General features: G+C 39.3%; 2 protein-coding genes across 4 annotated transcripts; one reads left to right on the top strand and one right to left on the bottom strand.

Annotated features, from left to right (window-relative positions):
- The first annotated feature begins 5,796 nt into the window (after positions 1-5,796).
- vdac2 (voltage-dependent anion channel 2) lies at positions 5,797-14,725 on the top strand. The gene is made up of 9 exons (XM_031306729.2): positions 5,797-5,998; positions 7,342-7,413; positions 7,537-7,586; positions 9,053-9,205; positions 9,316-9,368; positions 10,572-10,799; positions 13,142-13,292; positions 13,394-13,451; positions 13,736-14,725. Exons 2-9 carry the CDS (start codon positions 7,347-7,349, stop codon positions 13,825-13,827), a joined length of 852 nt encoding a protein of 283 aa, XP_031162589.1. The 5' UTR covers positions 5,797-5,998; positions 7,342-7,346; the 3' UTR covers positions 13,828-14,725.
- Positions 14,726-16,723: 1,998 nt separating this feature from the next.
- On the bottom strand, positions 16,724-20,250 carry LOC116054965 (neurofilament medium polypeptide). Of its 3 annotated transcripts, XM_035992174.1 has the most exons (5): positions 19,167-20,249; positions 18,944-19,068; positions 18,114-18,519; positions 17,397-18,050; positions 16,724-17,321 (listed from the first exon to the last, which is right to left on the bottom strand). In XM_035992174.1, the coding sequence occupies exons 1-5, from the start codon at positions 20,076-20,078 to the stop codon at positions 17,145-17,147; spliced, it is 2,274 nt and encodes a 757-aa protein (XP_035848067.1). In that variant the 5' UTR covers positions 20,079-20,249; the 3' UTR covers positions 16,724-17,144. The 3 variants fall into 3 exon arrangements, with proteins under 3 accessions (XP_035848067.1, XP_035848066.1, XP_035848065.1); XM_035992173.1 differs by having other exon boundaries at positions 16,724-18,022; positions 18,086-18,519; positions 19,167-20,250; XM_035992172.1 differs by having other exon boundaries at positions 16,724-18,050.
- Between the last annotated feature and the right edge of the window lie 1,269 nt (positions 20,251-21,519).

The following is a 21,519-nucleotide window of genomic DNA, read 5'->3' as shown; positions in this document are numbered from 1 at the left end:
TGGCATTAGCATTGTTGTCAGAAAAGATAGTATTTCAACTTAGCATGTTTCCTTAATATCTGATGACGCATTGGGGTCATTTTTGGATTTAATACAGTAAATATATTACATATTGCACCTTTAAGCTTAAGAGGTGTTTCCCAAAAGCATCAACAAAAGCATTCTACACTCTTAGAAATGATCCTACCCACTCGCAGGAGGTTAGGAGCATCTTAAGAAGCTCCAGCAACTCCAGGAGGACGTTTTTATTGGTTTTGTCTATTTTAGTATGTACTTTACTGTTCATTTTATCATGAAAACTGATATTTTGTGACGTTTGAATTAATATGAATGAAAATGTTTAAATTACAAAATAAAAAAAAAATCTGTTGTCATGACCCCTTCTCCCTCAATATATTTATCTATTCTGGTTGAAATGCCACTTCCCTGATATTATTTACTGCATTATTTTTGCAATTTCCATATCTTCACACACGCTTATAGGTTTGATATAAAAATTATATCATTAACAATAGATGAACAATAGTGGGACAATAATAATAGTATATAATAATACAATAATAGGAATGGCCACTGCTTTATGTCCTTAAGAGTCACGTCTGTATCGAGCAGCATGCAGGTAAATCAATGTAAGTTACTTTGTAAACTTTGCATGTGTGTCTCCTTTGTTGTTACTGAAACACAAGTTTTCAGATTAAAAAATGGAATGTGTTTTAAATACACTTGTACATAAATTAGTGCAGAGATTACATACTATGTGACAGTGCGTGCCAGTGCCGGTGCATTTAACTGTTACTGAAGTACTACAAGTAATTGATACTTGTCAAGTACAACAATCCTAAATGTTTAAATTGTATACAGAAGTGATATTAGCATGATTTATTGCTGTATCATGCTGCTATTTTTGAATTATTTTCACAACTAGAGCAACGACATGTTTAACAGTGTCACCCACTCCTGAGCATGTGAATCTCCCACCTGCACCCACAGCTCAGGGTGGACACCCACGGTCAGCAGCCATTGCATTAACATGTTAGTCTTAGGAAGGGCCTCATTTAGGATTCTAGTGTCCTGAGGATAAAAGCTCCTACTGAGCCTCTCGGTGCTGGCCTGGTGTATCTGGTATCTGGTACCTTCTACCTGACTTCAATGCGCATGTCGGATCGTGCAGGCAGCACAGATCGCATACCCACAGTGTGCTTAAAATGTCATTCTGCAGTCCTTTAGATCACTTAAAGACTTTCAGCATTCGTCTGAGCGTGTTGATCTTTGTTGTAACAGTTTATGTTAAAAATACACATTAAGTATGCTGAGCTGATAAAAAAAATATTTAGTTTGAAATGAGGACTATTGGGCATTATTTTCATTGAGTATTGAGTCAGTAACAGGTGTTTTTACTCTTAGAGCAGACAAAAGTAGACTCATCAGCAATAACAACAGTAAGGTATGTGGATTAATTTCCCATTTTGTTCATAACAAAAGGACATCATTGTAATTTGTTTGTTTATTACAGTTCTATACTGTTTTTTGTTAAGATACAGTAACCACAATCAAAACCTGGCTGCTGAACAAGAAGTGGAGAGACATGCTAGGCTCCGATGTTTTTTTTAAAAATTATTTTTCAATACAATAAATACAATATAATACAATACAATACATAAATACAATACAAAAATTTATAAAAATGTACGTTTAAAGTGCATCTTACAAATGGTAAGAGATAGTCTGACTGTCTGACTTAGTAAATAACTCACAATGTTGTGATATGAATCAAATGTTGTAAACATATCTCGTACCTAGGTGTCGATGTACGTTTGCTAACTCAGACTTAGTACAATCATAACATTAGTCTCATTGTAGCGAAATAACAATCAGTTCAAACATTCTAATGTACTCTGTTATTTCTATCAGGGGTCAGGCTGCAAAAGATTTCGTGAGAGCTTCGCCAAGTTGGGAAGCTTAGATCCCTAGTTAAAGCTGGTAAGTATGTACAAAACAATAGCCTTCCTGCGTACAGTCTTCAATGTTTTGTACACTTTGTCTAATTCACCACTTTAATTTAAATCAGTTGCAGCTACTGTGTGAATTGATACATGTAAGTTTAATAGTGTGACCAGAAGGTCAAAGCCATCTCTGAGTTGGCATCAAACAAGGGTGTTGCTTTGTATGTACTCACAGTCACACACCATACCCATACTGGTAGTCACTGTACCCCTTATAAGTGATGTATTCTTTTTAGATGTCAGTACGGTCATTAAGAAGTAATAGATGATACTACTCATCATTTCTTATTTAACTGTTACTTATTGGTTGCTTATTGTACTTCCATATATTCCAGGTACATCTGTGCTGGCATTGACTGCTTGTGCTGATCGGGAATCCAGAGCCAGGGTAATGAAACAGCTGCAAATGGACAATCCAGCTACTTTGGCTCTGAGCCCAAACAGAACAAACATCAGACTGGGTCTGATCAAAGTCCCTGCCCATACAATGGACTGCCTAGACTGGATTGTAAGGGATGTTTCTCCATGTTGCCAGTTATTATTTACTGCAAAACTGTCAAGGCAGTTGAGAGTGTTCTGCCATTTGAAGGGGGAACTGGGTGAAGATTCCTGGGTTGACAGAGACCCTGAGAAAAAGACTGAAACCCTACTTATAGGGAATGTCCACAGCCAGACACTCCCTCACAATAAGAACAGAGTGCTGTCATCTCTGAGTGGACAGAGTAGCTGCAGAGTTGTCGTGGCAACAACAGCTCTTGGGATGGGCTTAAATGTTCCCAACATATCACATATTGTAATGTATGGGTTACCTGATGATGTGGAAGCCATGGTTCAGCAGGTCGGGAAGGCAGGCAGAGGTGGGTTGCAGGCACATGTGATTGTTTACGCTGTCAACAGCATACAAAGCTTGACCCAGCAGTTAAAACAGTACTTGAGACTGGAATCACTAGTTGTCTGCGGAAAGCTTTGTACTGCCATTTCGAGGAGCACATATGAGCAAATATGAACACTTTCAAGGGGAGGTTTCTTCACCTGACAAATGCAGAATGGTCACACCTGAGGACAAACTTTTGATTACATGATTACAGGAGTAGTTTACTTCAGGGCCATACAAATCTTTACACAGTCAACACAGCCTGCACTTGTTTTGGAGATGTACTCATTGATGCGGTTTTAGAACAGTGCACACAGATATTTGACCTGAACTTCATTATCCTTAATCTCCCTGTATTCAAACTGGAACATGCAAAAGAAATACTAAGAATGATGTACTGTATGAGGTTTTTTATGACATCGAGCAGAGTCACACTATTTTGTTTGATGACAGTGTTGTTCAGGTTGACATGGACTACACTGGTTACTTTGATGATTCTGACTAAAATCTGAGTATGACGACGTCAGGCTACGTTAAGAGCGCTATATAATGCAGCTCAATTACAGAAGGAGAGTGATATGGAAGGAATATGAAGTTATGTGGTAAAAGCAACAGACAAAGAGTAAATATTAAGATACCTTAACCCAGTAGTTCAGTATTTTCTGCAGACCATTTTGTTGGTGTCTCACCAAGTCAAAATGGTGCCCTTTAATTGAGTCACTTATTTTTTTCCAAACTGGCATCATTTTTGCTTGCTTGCATAAATGATTTGCTCTTCATTCCTTATTTTAATTTTAAAGGTCCAATGTGTGGGAATTTCTCCCATCTAGTGTTGAGATCATATATGGCAATCATCTCTCTCACGCCACACAGTTCAAAGTACGTATTACAGCTACGGTAGCCTTCTCGCTTTTTTCAGATGACGCCGGTCTCTTGCTTTTTTCAATATCCTTTTTCTTTTTCTGGGTGAAGAAGAAGACTCCTGTTCCTGAAATTTGGATTTTGAATACGTGTGGTCCTCCATGTTTCCTTCTTCAAACTTGCTAGGGGCGGGAAGCGACGATACCTATTAGAAGCACCTGCGAGTTTATCATGTGACAGCGAAAACACGAAAGGCGGAGCAGTATGTCGTGTATGTCCCTTACCGGCTAACGTATTTCAAGATGGCACATGAATATGGAGAGTCATGCAAACGCAAATGTAAAATTTCAAGCCAATAGGAATACTTGGAATTGATGGTGGTGGTAAATATTCATGAAAAGGACAAGTTTGTGAATGGGCAACACAGATTTTGAGAATGAACAACTAAAAACGTTACACACTGGACCTTTAACAACAGGTTAATTTTTACAACAGGGCTTTGGCAAGTCTTTAAGCGTATCTCCAATAGCCTACTGTACATGTATACTTGGGTTTACTGCTCTCACTTATTAGGCGTACATCCACAAAAAGATCCTGATTTTCCTATCATTTTCCTACCTATTTTCAGGATGTTTATAAAATCATACTGTATAGCCTACTAGCCACGTGTTTTAGGTTTTCTTTTATACCATATAGGCTACTCTTTTCATTTAAAAAAAATTATATTGCATGTTTGGCGAATAAGTCATTAAATGTCATATTCAGTCATGTAACTGAAGATACATTTGCATAGAGAAGTATTTTATTCCACCTGCTTTGTGAAGTTGCAAACATGTGAAGGGGGCATTTGCAAAAAGATTTCAGGTTTTATCTGTTTTGATATCTTTTTTTTTATTGTGGCCTCACAGTGTTGCTTTATTGATTTTGGGAATGGCTTCATTTATTAGCAGTACATTGTATAGTTATGAAAGGGGTGGTGATGTTGATAAAACCTTATTTTCATAACTATTGGTGAGAGGACAACATTTTGTTTATACTACATCAATTTTGAAATTGGTTACTGCTACATGTCAGTATCCTTGGATGCTTATTAGCATATTATTTTTGAAATTTTGGGTCTACTGGGAAAGCTACTTTGAAGCTACGTTTTTCTCCAGCAAGCTTACACTAGTAGTACTCAGAAAAAGTAGCATAACACATTAAAGCTATTTAAAGAGAAATCTACTGTTAAGTATGGTAAATAAATGCACTCATTATTTTGTGCATTAAACTATTATCACAACAAACAAATTATTGAATATGTGGCTCAGCTAAAATTGTCACAGTTTTTATCCTCAGAATCCGGTTCATTGCCGAGTAGGTTTTCACGTACAAGGAATTTGCTTTGGTGCATAGACAAAAACATGAATATAGAATATAAATAATTACAATAAAAAAAAAAAAAAAAAAAAAAAAAAAATATATATATATATATATATATATATAAATGCTCTTCTTTTTTTTTTAAGGAACTTTATTTACCAAAGTCAACATATAGATAACATTTAGAGCCAGGGGTCAACAACAAGAAACATGGCTTAGACTATCAAACACACATCATACACAATAAATTAAAAAAAAGATAAAACTATGGACGCCCTTTTGATAACACTGATAATCTGTGCAATTTCATTACTGTGCAATATCATTATTTCACGCTGCGTATCACACATACAAACCATAAATTTATCTTTCTATTTTTATATAGCGTCTCAGAACTGTGCACCTTAACCCCCCCCCGTATATGTGTATAATGACAATAAAAGGCATTATATTCTATTCAACCATACCGTGACGGGAAGCGATATTACGAATCCCACTATGGCCACGCCAAGACCCGCCCTTCAATAGCATTCACACACTACTAATTGGCCAGGCGTCCATGCTTACAAGTTCAGGTCCTATCCCCTGACCAATCCCGTAGCCCTAACCTTAACCACTCGAGGTCAATGCCTAACCCCAACCAATCGAGCTGCTTCGTAGGGCGGGTCTTGGCGTGGCCATAGTGGGATTCGTAATTTTGCTGACGGGAAACCTTTTTTACTCAGGCACATATGTGGGCGTTCCGGGTCCTGAGCCTGGATGTGATAGGTCTGGATTTTATTGCAGTGCAGTCTCCTTCAGCTCGCCCTTCTACCGGTGACGCCTGCCTTGGCCGTGCGGTGTTAGGAACATCTCTAATAAAGTCACTTTAGTTTACCGTTAGCACCATCCGCTACTGGTAAGAGAGCTGTTTATTCCGCCTGACACTGTTATTCATCTCCATAACAAGCGATAAGTAGAGTTTAGGGGTGTTTTAACACACACAGGTACTTTGCAGGCTAACAAAGTTAGCTAAGCTAGCTGCACTTGGCATGCGTCGGACACATGTCAAGTTAAAGTAGGGGAGGGGTGCGAATTAAACGTTACATGCTGCTGATAAAACGGCGGGTGTTCTGCAGACCTACTCAAAGAAAATATTCACAACTTATTACTTGAACATTTGCGATCACTTAGCTAGTTAACTTTCCTACGGCCTAGTTAGCAGTAGTGAGGTAACGTTAGCTGATAATGCATGTGAACTGGTTAATTCACTCTTCCCACTTATTGGCACCGGTATGTACCTTGCCACGCCTAGCTATGTCTGCCAATTTACGTGAACCTTAATACGAGCCAGGCCTGAACTAAGCACTCCAGTGCGGCAAAATGGCTCCTCTCTTGCTCAGTAACCTTGCCCATCGGCTGTCATGTACGGCTGTGACTACCTGCAGCACTGGTATGCTGCCACTGTGCCAAAGGTGTTCAATTTAAAGTAAATCCAAGGTTGTGAAAGTGTACACATCAGTACTTGCACCCTCAACTTGGTAACATGAAACGTATCCCATTTTAGAGAGGTTTTGAATGTAAAGCAAAGTGTTGTACATTATGAGCTGACCCATATGTTGCAGGTCAGTCTGTGCGGCAAGGAAGGCCTAGATGCATCTTGTCATTAGCTTACACCTCAACAGGTGTAGCAACCACAGGAAGAACAGCTACTGTAGCAATTGGCATCCTCATGTGAACCAGGCTTGTTTTCTTTGGCTTCAAGAATAATGCATCTTCTATACCAGCAAGTATTTTACATATATCTTAAGCCTAAAAAACATCGTTCAAAATATTTGTGCACAAATTATTCTCACAGTGTGTTCATAGATCCATGGCTTTTGTATACTGTAACCTTACGGTACATATGTGTGTCCATGAGTGGTACAGTTGAGAAACAGCAAGTCCTGCCTTGAAGTCCAAATATTGGCCCTGTCATACAAAGACACTTGCTTGCTACTTAACAGTTTCCCTTATGGACCTTGCATTTGCAGCTGTTAAATCAGCATTATGCATATGTCACATAATGTCTTAATGCACAGTTGAGGTGAATTGGTTATTTCATTGTGGAATAATGTAAAAGAATCTTTTTTTTTTTTTTTTTTTTTTTTATAGTTTAAATCATTACATTTTGGGTTTCTTTTTTAACTGGACACACGCTGGTGGAAATGTACTTTAGGTCAGAAGAATAATTAGAGCATTGTTTTTTGCTTCTATCTACAGATACAATGGCTGTGCCTCCCTGCTATGCTGACCTGGGCAAATCTGCCAAGGACATATTCAACAAAGGCTATGGTATGGTTTCTTACAGTTTGACCAAGTAGGACTGTTCTTTTAAAATGTATAAAATGCCAAGTATAGCTGATATTGTAGACAATCTTGAAATTATTATTTATTTATTTATTTTGTTTTCTTCAGGATTTGGCTTGGTGAAGCTCGATGTCAAGACGAAGTCAGCCAGTGGAGTGGTAAGGTCATCTATTTATCAGAATAGAAAACTAGAACATACTTCATAGTAACTAATGTGACGGCACATCAAAGTCGCATAGGATAATGCAGATTTTGCAACATGAAAGTTAAGTTTACAGCAATTAATGCTTATTACATTTCCTGGCTCAGTTTAAGAAAGGCTTTATTGGCATTGTCAGCCATAAAGCTAACAAGCCGCCACCCACAACAATGAAGTCCAACCACAATACATGTGCCAGTCCTAATTATTAATGTTCATCTGTGTAGATTACAAATTCTTCATGTAATGATTGAAGATCCAAATTGCTAAATCGGTTTTTATCAAAATGACCACTTGTTTTAGCTCTCTAGATTACACACAATTATCTTTTGTGTTTAACTAGTGATAAGGTTCTTTTGGCTTTTAAGGTTCGAAAATAATAATATAATATAATAATCACAATTAATCGCTGAATTTCTATAGTTAATTGCGATTAATCGCGTGTTTTATCACATGATTAAAATTCTATTTTGCATTTCAGAACTGTTTTTAAGTACATATTAACAATGGAAAGCAATTCTTACCAGTGTATCTTGATTGGGAATCAAATGAATGCAAATAATGCGACTTTATGAACTTAATTTTTAAGATTTGTATTTGTTTATTTATTTACTGTAAACAAAAGAAAAATCTGTGAATCTAGTCACACATTTGAATCTAAAGTCAATATAGTGTGCAGTAACTCCTAAATAATTTTGATTACTCACTGACGTCCAGTGATCACCTTGCAGCAGTTCCAGTTGGGCTGCTTTCTCCGTGTCGTACAGGCTGTGTATGCGTGAAACTACTGTCCCCCTCCACGGCAATGTATAAGACGGGTCAGAACATGCCAACTGTAGTCTTTAAGACCCGAGTCTTCTACGATGCCAACAGGTCTGCAGTTAGTTGCTCATTTTGCAAGAGCGCTAGTAATTTCTTTGGATTTGGTTTCATCTGCAGGTCGGCAAGTAGCACTCTCCAAAATAGTGCTTTGCCTGAGCCCGCTAGCATCAACCTGAGTCACGTTAACTGTACTACTATGCTTACCTCGTAGGTGGTAGCTCAAGCTTGATGTGCTTCGGTGATATTTTAATTCGGCTTTACACAATGTGCATATGGATTTCGACCCGTCCGTGAGTTTTGGAAAATAAAAAGCAGCATTAAGAATTGCGTTGGTGCTGTCCTTCTCCATCATGCCTGCACCCTGCAGCAGCAGGATGCGTTACGAGGAAGTATGGCAAAGGGTCAAAATAGTAGCCCGTTAGGCACGACGCAAAGCCGAGTGAAGTGAAAATAAATTAATAAATGGCGGCATGCGATTTAAAATAAAAATTTAAAAAAAGCGTTAATGCTGACAGCCCTAGTTTATATTCATTATTTCATTCAGTGTAACTTGTCTTTAAGGATTTCTGGTGATTGTCTTTTTCTAAAAATGATCCCTTGCAGGAATTCAAAACAGCTGGTTCCTCCAACACTGATACCAGCAAAGTTGCAGGCAGTCTGGAAACTAAATACAAGAGGTCAGAATATGGCCTGACCTTCACTGAGAAGTGGAACACTGACAACACCTTGGGAACAGAAATCACTGTTGAAGATCAGGTTAGGAAAATATTCATTTTCTACATCTGGTTATTATGTGTCAAAAGTAAATGTCACGACAGGGCAACATTCATTTATTTTAATGTCAAATGGTATGCGTTTTCTCACAGATTGCCAAAGGACTGAAATTGACATTTGACACAACCTTCTCACCAAACACTGGGTAAGATAATAGTTAAAATTAACTAATAAATTGATGGAAAAGTTAGTTTCATGTGAATTTTACTTGAACTCTGCCTTTGCTTTTCTACATGAGTCATTTTGGCAACCTGATCTGTGCCTTACATGCTTCGGACAAGTGTAGTTGCTGGCCATGTGACCCCAGTCCCAATATGGAACAAGTCAGTTGTAACACATTACTGTGATTGATTGTTGGGTTTTGTGTGTGTGTGTGTGTGTGTGTGTGTGGAGGTGGAAATCACATGAGGAATATGGTACATGGCCCAGAGGAAGCCTGTCCTTTTTCATATTGAGTGTGGGAAGGTTGATGAAGTTGAGTTATGTTGCTACATTGAGACAAGTATATTTAAGGCTACAGTGTAATGCTCAACCTAGGAAGTAAACATCAGCACTTTGGCAGTATCTGGCAAACCGGACGGGTCAGCAATGACTCAAAAGTTCTAAATTAAAGCGAAGCTGGTGAAATAGTTGAAGTGTCTGATTATTTTTTTTTTAAAGGTGTTTCAGTGATGTGCCCTTAGTAAGAAAAAATATTTCCCAATCTCGTATTGCTACTTGAGCTCATGAATCTATGGCAGTGGTTTCCAAAAGTGGGTTTCACAACACCCTGGGGTGCTTTGAGGACGAGTGCCACAAGATTTGTTCATTCCTATTTTTTTTTTTAAGGTTTCACCACATTACAAAAAACATAATAAAATGAAGCAGCATTTACATAATGTTTTGTATGTTACATCTTCAAACATATCAAAACGGGGGAACATGAGCAAGAGATATCAAAATCGGCCATGGTAAATTTTCATACAAAGTGATCGTTAGGCCTAGATCTGGCTCAGGAATGATGGGATGGATTTCTGTCATGCCAGAAATTTTGGTCGGCTGTCTTGCAGTTTGAGCAGTTCTACTGTCCAAAAAGACTAGTTAACACAATGTACAAGATGGATAAAAACGCACCGTTTCTGCCCAGCTTTAGACCATATACAAAAAACAAAATTTATGTTGTCTCACACTGACTGAATTGCAAGATGTACTTTGTATCATAGTTCAGAGCACTTGGCGTGTGTTGTGTTATGGTAACGCATTATGCAAGAAGATTATTGCTTTTGACCCTCTAAGAAAAGCTTTTTTTGATGCCTAAACTGACTTGATTTCAGGTAAGGTTAACCAAAGCTGTGTTTCTCATCAACAGCAAGAAGAGTGGCAAAGTTAAGACCGCCTACAAGCGCGAGTTCGTTAACATGGGCTGTGATGTTGACTTTGACTTTGCTGGCCCCACCATCCACGGAGCTGCTGTTGTCGGTTATGAGGGGTGGCTCGCAGGTTACCAGATGAGCTTCGACACTGCCAAATCCAAGATGACCCAGAACAATTTTGCCATTGGTTACAAGACGGGAGACTTCCAATTGCACACTAATGTGTAAGTTGAATACCTTTCACATGAGGTTTGAATTTTTATCATCTGTTTGCACTTGTATTCTGTAACAGGATGAAACCTTCTGTTTACTTGATCTAGAATTTGTTTCCCCCCCTAATCTTTAAATGGCTATACATGTGATGTATTGTGCTTCAGAAATTACAAAATCGTTGAATAACGGACTACTATATCTTAGGCTGAATTTGAATGCCAACATGGTCATTTTTTTTATTATATGCTAATTAAACAAGAAGGCCCCACAAAATGAAAATGAAACAAACAAAAGATCTAATACAAACAAATCCAGTTATCCGTGGGTTGCTATGGTGACACACAAATCCAACAACCATACAACATGCAGAGGTTTAACAGCCGGAAGAAAAGTGCAGTGTGAAACAAGTAAGAAAAATGCACAAATTTTTTCTCAAGGCTGCGTTCAGACTGCAGGCCAAAGTGACCTAGATCCTTTACAGGTCGGATTTTTTTTTAAATGCGACCTCACTCTGGACAGTCAGATCGGAATTCATGCAAGTCTGACGTCATTCTAGAGCGACCATTGTCCCAATTCTGTGCTAGTGGGAACAGAGAACAGCAGGTAAGAGCCGAGCCCCCATGAACAGCGCCAGGCTGTGATGCAAACACGGGCATAGCGGCCCAATGATGGAATTGCAGCGTCACGTGATGCCACCTGGCCCAAAAAGACTTTTCCATAGATTTTACATGGCAAAAAATACGTCTGTACATTAGGCTGGGCGATATGGAGAAAATCAAATATCACGATATTTTTGACTAAATACCTCTATTGATACCGCAACGATATTGTAGTGTTGACTATTGGTGCTTTCACAAAATATTTACACAATGAGATTTTTGATAAAAAATCATCAGTAATGTGGATATAATGACTAAGTGGGTAAAGGCAAATAATAACAGTTACAACAGTCTGGTAAGTTCAGAAAATGACATCACTTTACTGTAATGCAGCCTTTAAAACCAGGAAAAAACACACATGCCATATTACGATATTCAAAATCTAAGACGATATCTAGTCTCATATCACGATATCGATATATTGCCCAGCTCTATCTGTACATCAGCGAATGCATTTTTTTGAGGTACATCAACTTACCAGTCTGAACACTTAAATAGTCCTTCTTTAAATCATGTTTTGAAAGTTGTAACATGCGCTAATAACCGGATCCAGAGTTGGTTAACAAGGCATAATGAACGCGAGCAGACCCACGGGACTGTGCCCGGCTGAGCCACCTTGCACTCAGGCTCATATGACAGTTTTCCTGAGTTACTGTAACGTTAGTTATACATAGTTATAATGGCTGTAATTCATCATTTATATTATCTTGTAATCCATCCGAGGGCTGTATGCTGTAAAGCCTGTAACGTGGATGTAACGGTGTTACGACCTGATGTCTAGGGGTAAACCGGACGCAACATAACGTGTGCCCCCCCCCCCAACTCTTCCCACTCCCAAACATGGCCAGGACAAAGAATTGCAAAGTAGAAGTTTCTATTTTATTCAGAGATGAGGCCCCACACAACAAACAAAACAACTCTAGAAACAACCGAAAACTTTCCTAAAACAAAATGTAAAGAAAAGACAAAGCTCTAACCTACGCTTCTGATAGCAAAACAGGAGAAGGGGGGGGAAAAAACAAAAGGACTTCTCACTCCTACCAAACTGCTACTAGCAATATAAAACAAAGAAAACAAAGAAAATGTATTTACAGCCAAAACAAAATGGCTGAAGGATAACAAATCCAAGAGATTAAAACAATCAACAAAGTTAGTCAAAAATATCGGACCTCGCAATAAAGCGGAATTGAGCATTAAGACCTGCAGTCTGAACGTAGCCTAAGTTGTGTGCTCCAAATTGATTAAACGTGGTAACCTCCTGAATGATAACAAAGTCTGTTTTATTATGTAATAAAGCTGCAGGGAAAATGTAGCACATTCATTTTAACATTGGCAACAAGATGTTGAGCATTAATTACCAGCCAAAGCTGAATTTATAACCGTGTGGTGCTATACAGTAGTTCTTTAATTCATCCAATTTTTGAATTTGTCCTTCACTAAAGCTTGTTAACAATCCCACTTGGTTTTGGAGCTATTGATTCCTGGCTTGACTGTGCAATACAAAGCAACTACAAGAGAGACAGACAGGTTTCTGCTCCAAGTTGCCATTTCTCCTAGGTCTGCTTGGCTAATTAATTTATGTCAATCACAAATGGTGGTTCCCAGGGAAAACAGTATTCTAAGACCTCTTTAGTTAGACATTCCAAATTATATTTCCTGTAGCATGATCTCTCCTATGCTTATGATCTTTAAAGCAATGATGGTGCTGAGTTTGGAGGCTCAATCTACCAGAAGGTGAGCGACACGCTGGAGACGGCAGTCAACCTGGCCTGGACCGCTGGCAGCAACAGCACACGTTTTGGTATTGCAGCCAAATACCAGCTGGACAAGGATGCCTCCGTCAGTGTAAGTAGTGCAGCAGAGGCTTTCAGAATGGGGTGGATGAGGCAAAAGAAAAATTGACCTAAGTGTCACCAACTGACTTTGTTGTTTTTTTTTCTCCATAGGCTAAAGTGAACAACAATAGCCTTGTTGGTGTTGGGTACACCCAGACTCTTAGACCAGGTAAGGTGGTTTCCTACAGGTTCATGGTCAGCTGAAGGATGTTTGTCAAAGGTTCTATAGTTGAATTCCTCTTATTTTAGTATACACTTTTAAGCTCCACACTGGAGTTCTTGCACACAAAACATCAGTTTTGATTAAATGCACTATGAAAGACTTGACCTAGAATAGAGTAATTTATAGCAACACTTACCAGCCTTTTCCTGTCAACTCAGAAGTCCCACCCACGTTGAGAAAAGTAATTTTGCACTTGTAATGGCTAATGTTGGTTCCTCTTGCCTGTGCAGGTGTGAAACTCACCCTGTCTGGCCTGATTGATGGCAAGAACATCAACGCTGGAGGCCACAAGCTGGGTCTGGGTTTGGAACTGGAAGCCTAAGGTTTCAACATACTGCAAGGGACTAGGGAATATCAGAAGAATCTGGCCTTAAATGTATGTCCAACTCAAACCTGCAAGGGGATATCTCGGAAAGATTGGTTCAAAGGCTACGACGACAAACTCTTACTTGTTGAGTACCACTTCAAGTTGGTGCTTTAGTCATATGTATATTTTAGCTTTTGTTGCTTTCTATTCAAGAGACAGTTGGTGGCTTATTATTTATAAATCATGTAATTGTTTCTGTCCAGCACTGCCATAACAATGAAATCCAATACAGTCCCTTTGCCTGTCACCAGCTCTGCGTGGCTTTATTGTGATAATCCCCAGACAGTCAACATCATTTTACTGTTTTGTGTGGGGAGTGTTGTCATACCTTCTCTCTGATTTTACAATCATGACCATCTGATATTCCTTTGTCATCTTCACAGTTTTAATTTACAAACCTTGTTAAGTACACTAGTCTTTTTCTGCTATTATTTAAATGCTGCAACCTTCCTGTTCATGCACACAAGGACAAACTACAGCTCTGTAATGTTTTTGTTTTGTGTCGACCATCAGGGTCTGTTAAAGATGCACATGGCCTTCCCTTAAACTGGGCAGTTTATGGGTCGATTAAAGTTGGGTCTGTAAATTTGAAAGAAACCTGTACACCTGGCCGACCAAGCAGAATACATTTTTGTTCATTCTGTACTAACAGACTACTGTGGGGGGGTGGCACATGATTAATGTTCACAGTAATGCCAAACTATCATTGTCCGGAAGAGGTGTAACTCAAAGTTGTACTTGTGCACTCTTGGAAAGTGCTTCCCTGTACTGGGCAGTGACAAAGCCCGCCGGAAGTCTTGGAGGTCCTTATGTGTATGTATACATTTTCAATAAAGTCTTTGAACTCCAAAAATGCATTTTTTTTTTTTATGTGCTATTGTAGTGCTACTCACAACTCAAGTAGGCATTAGTCAAGAATTATGTTTGCCAAAAAATCTGACAGTAAGTACCTTAAGCAGAAACCTTTTCTCTAGCTCTTACATTTTTTTGTTGTAAAGTTTTTGTTTTGACATCTACGCACACTAGGGCTGGGCGATATGGAGAAAATCAAATATCACAATATTTTTTACCAAATACCTCTATCGATACACCAATATTGTAGTGTTGACTATTGGTGCTTTCACAAAATATTTACACAATAAGATTTTTGATAAATAATCATCAGTAATGTGGATATAATGACTAAGTGGGTAAAGGCAAATAACAGTTACAACAGTCTGGTAAGTTCAGAAAATGACATCACTTTACTGTAATGCAGCCTTTAAAACCAGGAAAAGACAACACTTATGCCATATTACGATATCCAAAATCTAAGACGATATCTAGTCTCATAACACAATATCGATATATTGCCCAGCTCTAACACACACACCAAAAAGAAAATGTGAAAGCATGTTAAAAAAAAATTCTGCAAGCTTTTTATAAAGGCTATTATAGGCTGTATATTCAGACTATCCAGTTTTTTATAATGGAAGAGCACAGCAGTCTGTATTTGAGGCGACGCCTCAATTTAAGCAGTTTTCTGAGACATTTTCTTACAACGCAGCAAAACAAGTTAAACAAGTGTTTATGAGATCTGGACAATAAACAATCTAACAATAACAAGAAATAAGGTACCGTGAGCAATTGGTCCTTCATTGGTAGTAAGGAGACCTTCAGAAGAGATGATGCATACAGAGAGGGAACAAATTAAGGAAAACGAGACGACCTGCGTCATGTTTTAAAGGTCCTATGACATGCTGCATTTTGGATGTTTTATATAGGCCTCAGTGGTCCCCTAATACTGTATCTGAAGTCTCTTTCCTGAAATTCGGCCTTGGTGCAGAATCACAGCCACTAGAGCCAGTCCCACAATGAGCTTTCCTTAGGATGTGCCATTTCTGTGTCTGTAGCTTTAAATGCTATTGAGGAGGAGAGGGCAAGGTGGAGGATGGGGGTGTGGCCTTGACCAACTGCCACTTTTCTTGTTTGCAAGCCATGATGTCTCTCTCTTTCTCATGGGTGGGCCAAATTCTCTGGGCTGGTAAAGCAGAGAAAGGGGAGGTAACCTTCCCCCTTATGACGTCATAATGGGCAGATTCCAGATCGGCCCATCTGAGCTTTCATTTTCTCAAAGGCAGAGCAGGATACCCAGGACTCGGTTTACACCTATCGCCATTTCTAGCCACTGGGGGACCATAGGCAGGCTGGGGGAACTCATATTAATGTTAAAAAACCTCATAAAGTGAAATGTACATGCCATGGGACCTTTAAGTAGAACAATGATCTACTTTTAGCCTGTGGTATGCCTCACACATCACCCCTTTTTCTAGATTTATACATTTGAATGACGGAAGTCATAGTTGAGATGAGCTCACCATTTTTTATATGCCCAGCTGAGTGACTTGTCCAGCCCTCTAATGGCACAAAGATCATCATGTCTGCAGCTACAAGACTTGATTATTTTACCCACAAACTGAACATTACAAGGTTACAGGAAAAATGGTAGATGAAATCAGTTGTCCATCTATGTATGGTGTCCTTGAGTCTTGTTGCAGTGGCCAAGCCGTAGCCACCTAGAGTGAAGCCTGGACGTTGTGTACATGGGAGCAGAAAGTTTGATTTACTGTACATTTTTTGTGTGGAATGGCACTGTAAAATTATTGTTTTTTTATTAATCCAAAGGTCTGATATTGATCTACAACTGCAGTAAGTGGAGTGGTTTCTCAACAAGACGGGAAATCCTCTATGCTGGATCAATCAGAAACAGCATGTCACCGTAAGCAGACATATTGAGTTGTCCTTTGCAGAAACATAAGAGATTTATCCACAATGGTATTTGGTGTGGTGGCCAGCAAAAATATTCAGAGGATTTCTTTTGGGTATTGCATTTATTTGTCAGCACATACCAAAGCAAAACAGATTGCAAAGTAACAATTTTAAATGTAACTGCATCTTTTACATCCATGATTACATGAGTTAAGTGGTGAGTCAAACGATCAAAGGCAAAGCTGTTTGCGAACATTAAAAGAATCGTGCTCTCTCCTTTTCAAATGGTCATTCTGAAGAGAAATTACAGCTTCCTTCTCTTTGCTTGGCTCAGCTTATTCTTTGAATTTGCATCTGCATTAGTTAAGCCATTTACTATTTTCAGCTTCACCATCCCTGATATGTATATTTATGTAAATGCATCTCAGCTGCTGTCTCATTAAATTTAAGGTGGAAATGTCTTATCCTCACTTCCTATACCTCTGCAGATATTCCCTCTGTTTGGCTTTTACTGCACTTCCCTCTTATTTCTCTGACTTACTACTCTCCACCTTCTCAGTTTTACCTTGAGGATCCTTTATTTTCTCTGAAACTTCAGACAGCTTTGATTTCTGATCCTGGCTTCCTTCTGGTGGCCCCTGATGCAGCTCTTTGATTTCTGCATTGACAGTTGTCTTTTCCCTTGGTAAGACAGTTTGGACTGTTTGGGGTTTTTCCCCACTGTTTGGCTTTTGATCATTCTCCTCAGGAAGACTTTTCACATCAGATATAAGAGAAGACTCTTTATCTTTACCTGTATATCTATCATGTCTAGCATCTTGAATGCCTTTTGCTACTTTAACCTCATCTTTTGCAGCTTCAGATTTACTGATTTCCTTTGGCTCTTTATGACTGTTCTCCTTTTCCTCACTCTTGAGTGATACTTGAGCCTTTTCTGAAAGCTCCTCTGTCTCTACGGACAGAGTGCTTTTTGTCTCTCCTGTAAAATTAGTTATTTCTAAAGCAGGAACTTTGTCTTGCACTTGAACACTGCTTAGCTCTTGAGTTTCGTCTGATTCTTTAGACACTTGGGCCGAGGTCTCGTCAACAGGCTTCTTCACTTGAGCTGAGATAAAACTATCTTTCTCAGCATCTCCGTTTTTACCGTCATCAGATTTTTTCAAAAGTTCATCCTCCACAGGGACCTCTGGCTTTAACTCATCTGGTTTTGAAGAGAGATCTTTCTCAACTGCTGCCATTGTCACTGGAGCTTCTTTCTCTTCTATTGCGTTTTCAGCTACTTTTTGATGTCCATTTCCTTCCTCATCAAGGCTCTCACTCAAAACTTTGCTTTGAGTATTTGTATCTATGTCACTGTCCCTTTCATTGCCAGCTGCTTCAGCCTCATCTGACTCTTCTTTACCCTTTTGTCCTTTTTCACTATCATCCACCTCACCAGGACTGCCATCATCTGACTCTTCTTTACCTTTTTGTCCTTTTTCACTATCATCCACCTCATCAGGACTGCCATCATCACCTCCGTTCACTAAATTTCCTACTGATGCTACTTGATTCTGCTCACTATCAGACATCTGCTCACCTTCGTCCTCTCGACTGTCTTTATTATCATTTTCTTCCTCACTGCCCCCTCTATCTCTTTTGGCACACTCCTGCTCATCTTTTCCCACCTCTGTCTCCTCTGATCCTGTCTCTTCAAACTCTGACATCTCAATTTCCCTGGTGGTCTCCGTTATGATCTCCTCTACGAACTTGTACTGGGGCTCAGCTCGTCTGTGCGAGCCTCCCGGGCGGCTGAGGCAGGGCAGGGTGTAAACGGGGGACTGGTGGTAGATGTAGGGCAGGGAGACGTGGCTGTCTGACATTGCGGATAGCCGAGCCTCCTCACCGCAGAGAAGTTTCCTGCAAAACAGGAGACACAGATTTCAATACGGAATTCATTTTAATCCTCATTAATGATAAATATTTGAGACAGGTGCAAAAACCTACTAAATGGTGTTGGCCTTATAACAAATACAATTTAGAGACTTTGTGTAAGAGTTGTAGATTCGTTTTTTGCTTTGTTGTCATATTTGATTTCTCTCAAGAAAATGCAAGGTAATTATATATTATTATTGTTGAGAATTTCAGTGATACCCATAGTGTAACATTGTGATTGTTTGCATTAGACACTGCACTTTGTTTATTTGTATTGTAGCCTACATGCAGCATTCTTAATGGATGAAGATGATTAAGAAAAACGAAGATGATTTTTAATCATTGATAATAACAACGAGTGCTGTCATTCTTTTACTATTTTTACCTTAAAGGATTCAGCGCACCTTACCTGTAAGACAGTATCTCCACATCCAAAGCCATCTTCACATTTAACAGGTCCTGGTATTCCCGCAGGTAACCAGACATATCGAATTTGCAATTTATGAGCTCATTTTCAAGTTCTTTGATTGTGTTCTGGAGAAACAGAGGAGAGAACATCTGTTACTGGACACCATCTGAACACTGAACACAGCTTTATTAAACCGTGGTCTTACAAAAACTCCCAGTCTCACCTGGTAATGAATCATTTCTTCCTTGTGGCGATCCTCAACGTCATGAAGTTGCTTCTCCAGCGCTTCCCTGGTGCCTTTAGCGCAGTCCAGTTCGATGTTCTTGGCCTGCAGGCGCCTCCTGTGCTCCTGGATCTCTTGCTGGGTCGCTTTTAACGCAGCTCTCTTGCTCTCAGCTGCCTCCGTTAATCTTGCAAACTGAGATCGGAAAGTTTCTCCCATTTGCTGGACGTCGGACACGGTGTGTCCTTCCAGTTGTGCCCTGATGTCCCGTAGTGCCGCAGTGACGCTAGGGTTGCCAAATTCATGCGCCTTGACAGTCACCTGCGCGCCCTGGATTTGGTCAGACATCTCTGACACCTCGGCCTCATGGTTTCTCTTCAGGAAGTGGATTTCATCCACGAGAGCCTGTGCTTTCTTGTCCAGCTGTAGTTTAGCCTGATACGCGTCATTGATGTCCTTGTTGAGGAGCACAATGTTGCTCTCTGCATCCGATCTGCTACGCGCCTCCTGTTCATGTTGTCTTCTCAGGTTGGACACTTCTTCCTCTAGATTCTGATGTTCGATTTCAATCTGATGCTTCTGATGAGTAATGTCCTGAACCAGCTGTCTCAGTTTCCTGAGCTCTGGTCCATACTCTTTCTCCAGACCAGATGCGGGTTTCGCTTTACCTCTGATCTCCCCGATTTCTCTCTCCAGCAGTTGATTCTGGTACTCCAGATGGTGCACCTTCTCTATGAATCCTGCAAGACGATCGTTCAAGCCATGCATCAATTCTTTCTCATTAAACTGCCCAGATTTAGTCAAATTCATGCCCGTGGGCACGACGCTGGCATCTAATGCCGAACGTTTTGGCTTGTACTGTAAATACTCATCTTGAGTGTTTCTGTGCGGGAAGAGGAATCGGTTATCCATGCTGTGACTCAGGCTGTCGTGGTGAATATCCGATGCAGAGACGCTCCATGCGGGCTTTTTATAACCGTCTCCATCCGCTCGGCATGCAGAACGGAGCTGTCCGCGGTGCTGAAAAGGTGTAGCATCAGCTGATGGTGTAATAAGAGCTTACTCTACGATTTGTCGCAGACAGCAATGACGTGGTGATTAACTGGCTGTAGATGTCAGTCAGTCCCAAAACAATGAACCTCTGTGCATTACTATTATTATTATTATTATTATTATTATTATTATTATTATTATTATTATTATGTGTATCACAGCGTTTACGTTGGTGTTAAACTCCTTAATTAATAGCAGTCCACAGTTTCACGATCAACCTGCTTTACTGCTTTTAGCAGGTGACGTCATTTACACGCCACTTGCCCGTCCTTTACAGGCACTAACTAGTTAACTAACAGATTTCAACTCACACCTTTCATAGTATTGTGTTAGCATCAGATTGCCATCTAGATCCAGAGGAAAAGCTTGAAATCAAGTAACTGGATTGTTCATTTTTCTCTCCTCAAAAATCCCTCTTCAGCGTCATTATCGGTATTTGTTTTCAGTGGTGGAATCTAACTGGAAATGTAAGCAGCCTACATGTACTCAAGTTCTTAGGTACAATATTGAGGTACTTGTTCTTCAGTGTTTAAATTTGATTTTACTTTAGACTTCTACTCCACTACATTTTGGACAGAAAAACTATCTACAGCCTACATCTATTTTTACTCCACATACATCTACTTTAAGAAGACCTACATCTGGCTGATGATACTTCTGTTTTGTGTAGCATTTAGTATGCATGACATTTACATGTAAAGGAATAATCCTACACTGTAGTATTTCCACATAATGAGTATACCTCTACCACAGCAATATATTCTCGGATGCTCAACCTGTTTGTGACTTTTACTTATAAAACAAATATTTCTACACTGTAGTATTCCTACTTTTACTTAAATGATCTGAGTACTTCTCCCACCACTGTTTTGTGTTTTAATTTAATACCAACACATAGACTGTAATTTTCCTCTCAAACTCATGAAATAATGATATTAAGGCCAAAAGACTAGACATAAACTTAGTATAACCTATTATTTGTGTATTTGTGTTTGTATGTGTAATGTGACTCTTATTACATGTTCATTGATATCATAAAATTGTGTTTTTTGTTTTTGTTGCTATTTTATCAGCAACACCTCAGGCCAGTGTAGACTTGAACAATGTCCCTCTTGGTTGTGCTCTGCAGACATCTCTAAAGAAAGGAGAGTCCTGCTTGCCTTCAGCTAGTACTAGAGCAATAATGTTTTACATTTGAGCTGTAGTTAATGTTTTACCATTTCAAACCTAGCTCTAAAATCTAATAAAAAAGTGTTATGCATATGAAAACAGCAATTTAAGAGACTTAGTAAAGCAGTAA

This window comes from Sander lucioperca, chromosome 15, assembly GCF_008315115.2.
Source record: "Sander lucioperca isolate FBNREF2018 chromosome 15, SLUC_FBN_1.2, whole genome shotgun sequence".
Lineage (NCBI taxonomy): Eukaryota > Metazoa > Chordata > Actinopteri > Perciformes > Percidae > Sander > Sander lucioperca.
The sequence above is the reverse complement of the archived record's forward strand: the minus strand, read 5'-3'. Positions and strand labels throughout refer to the sequence as shown.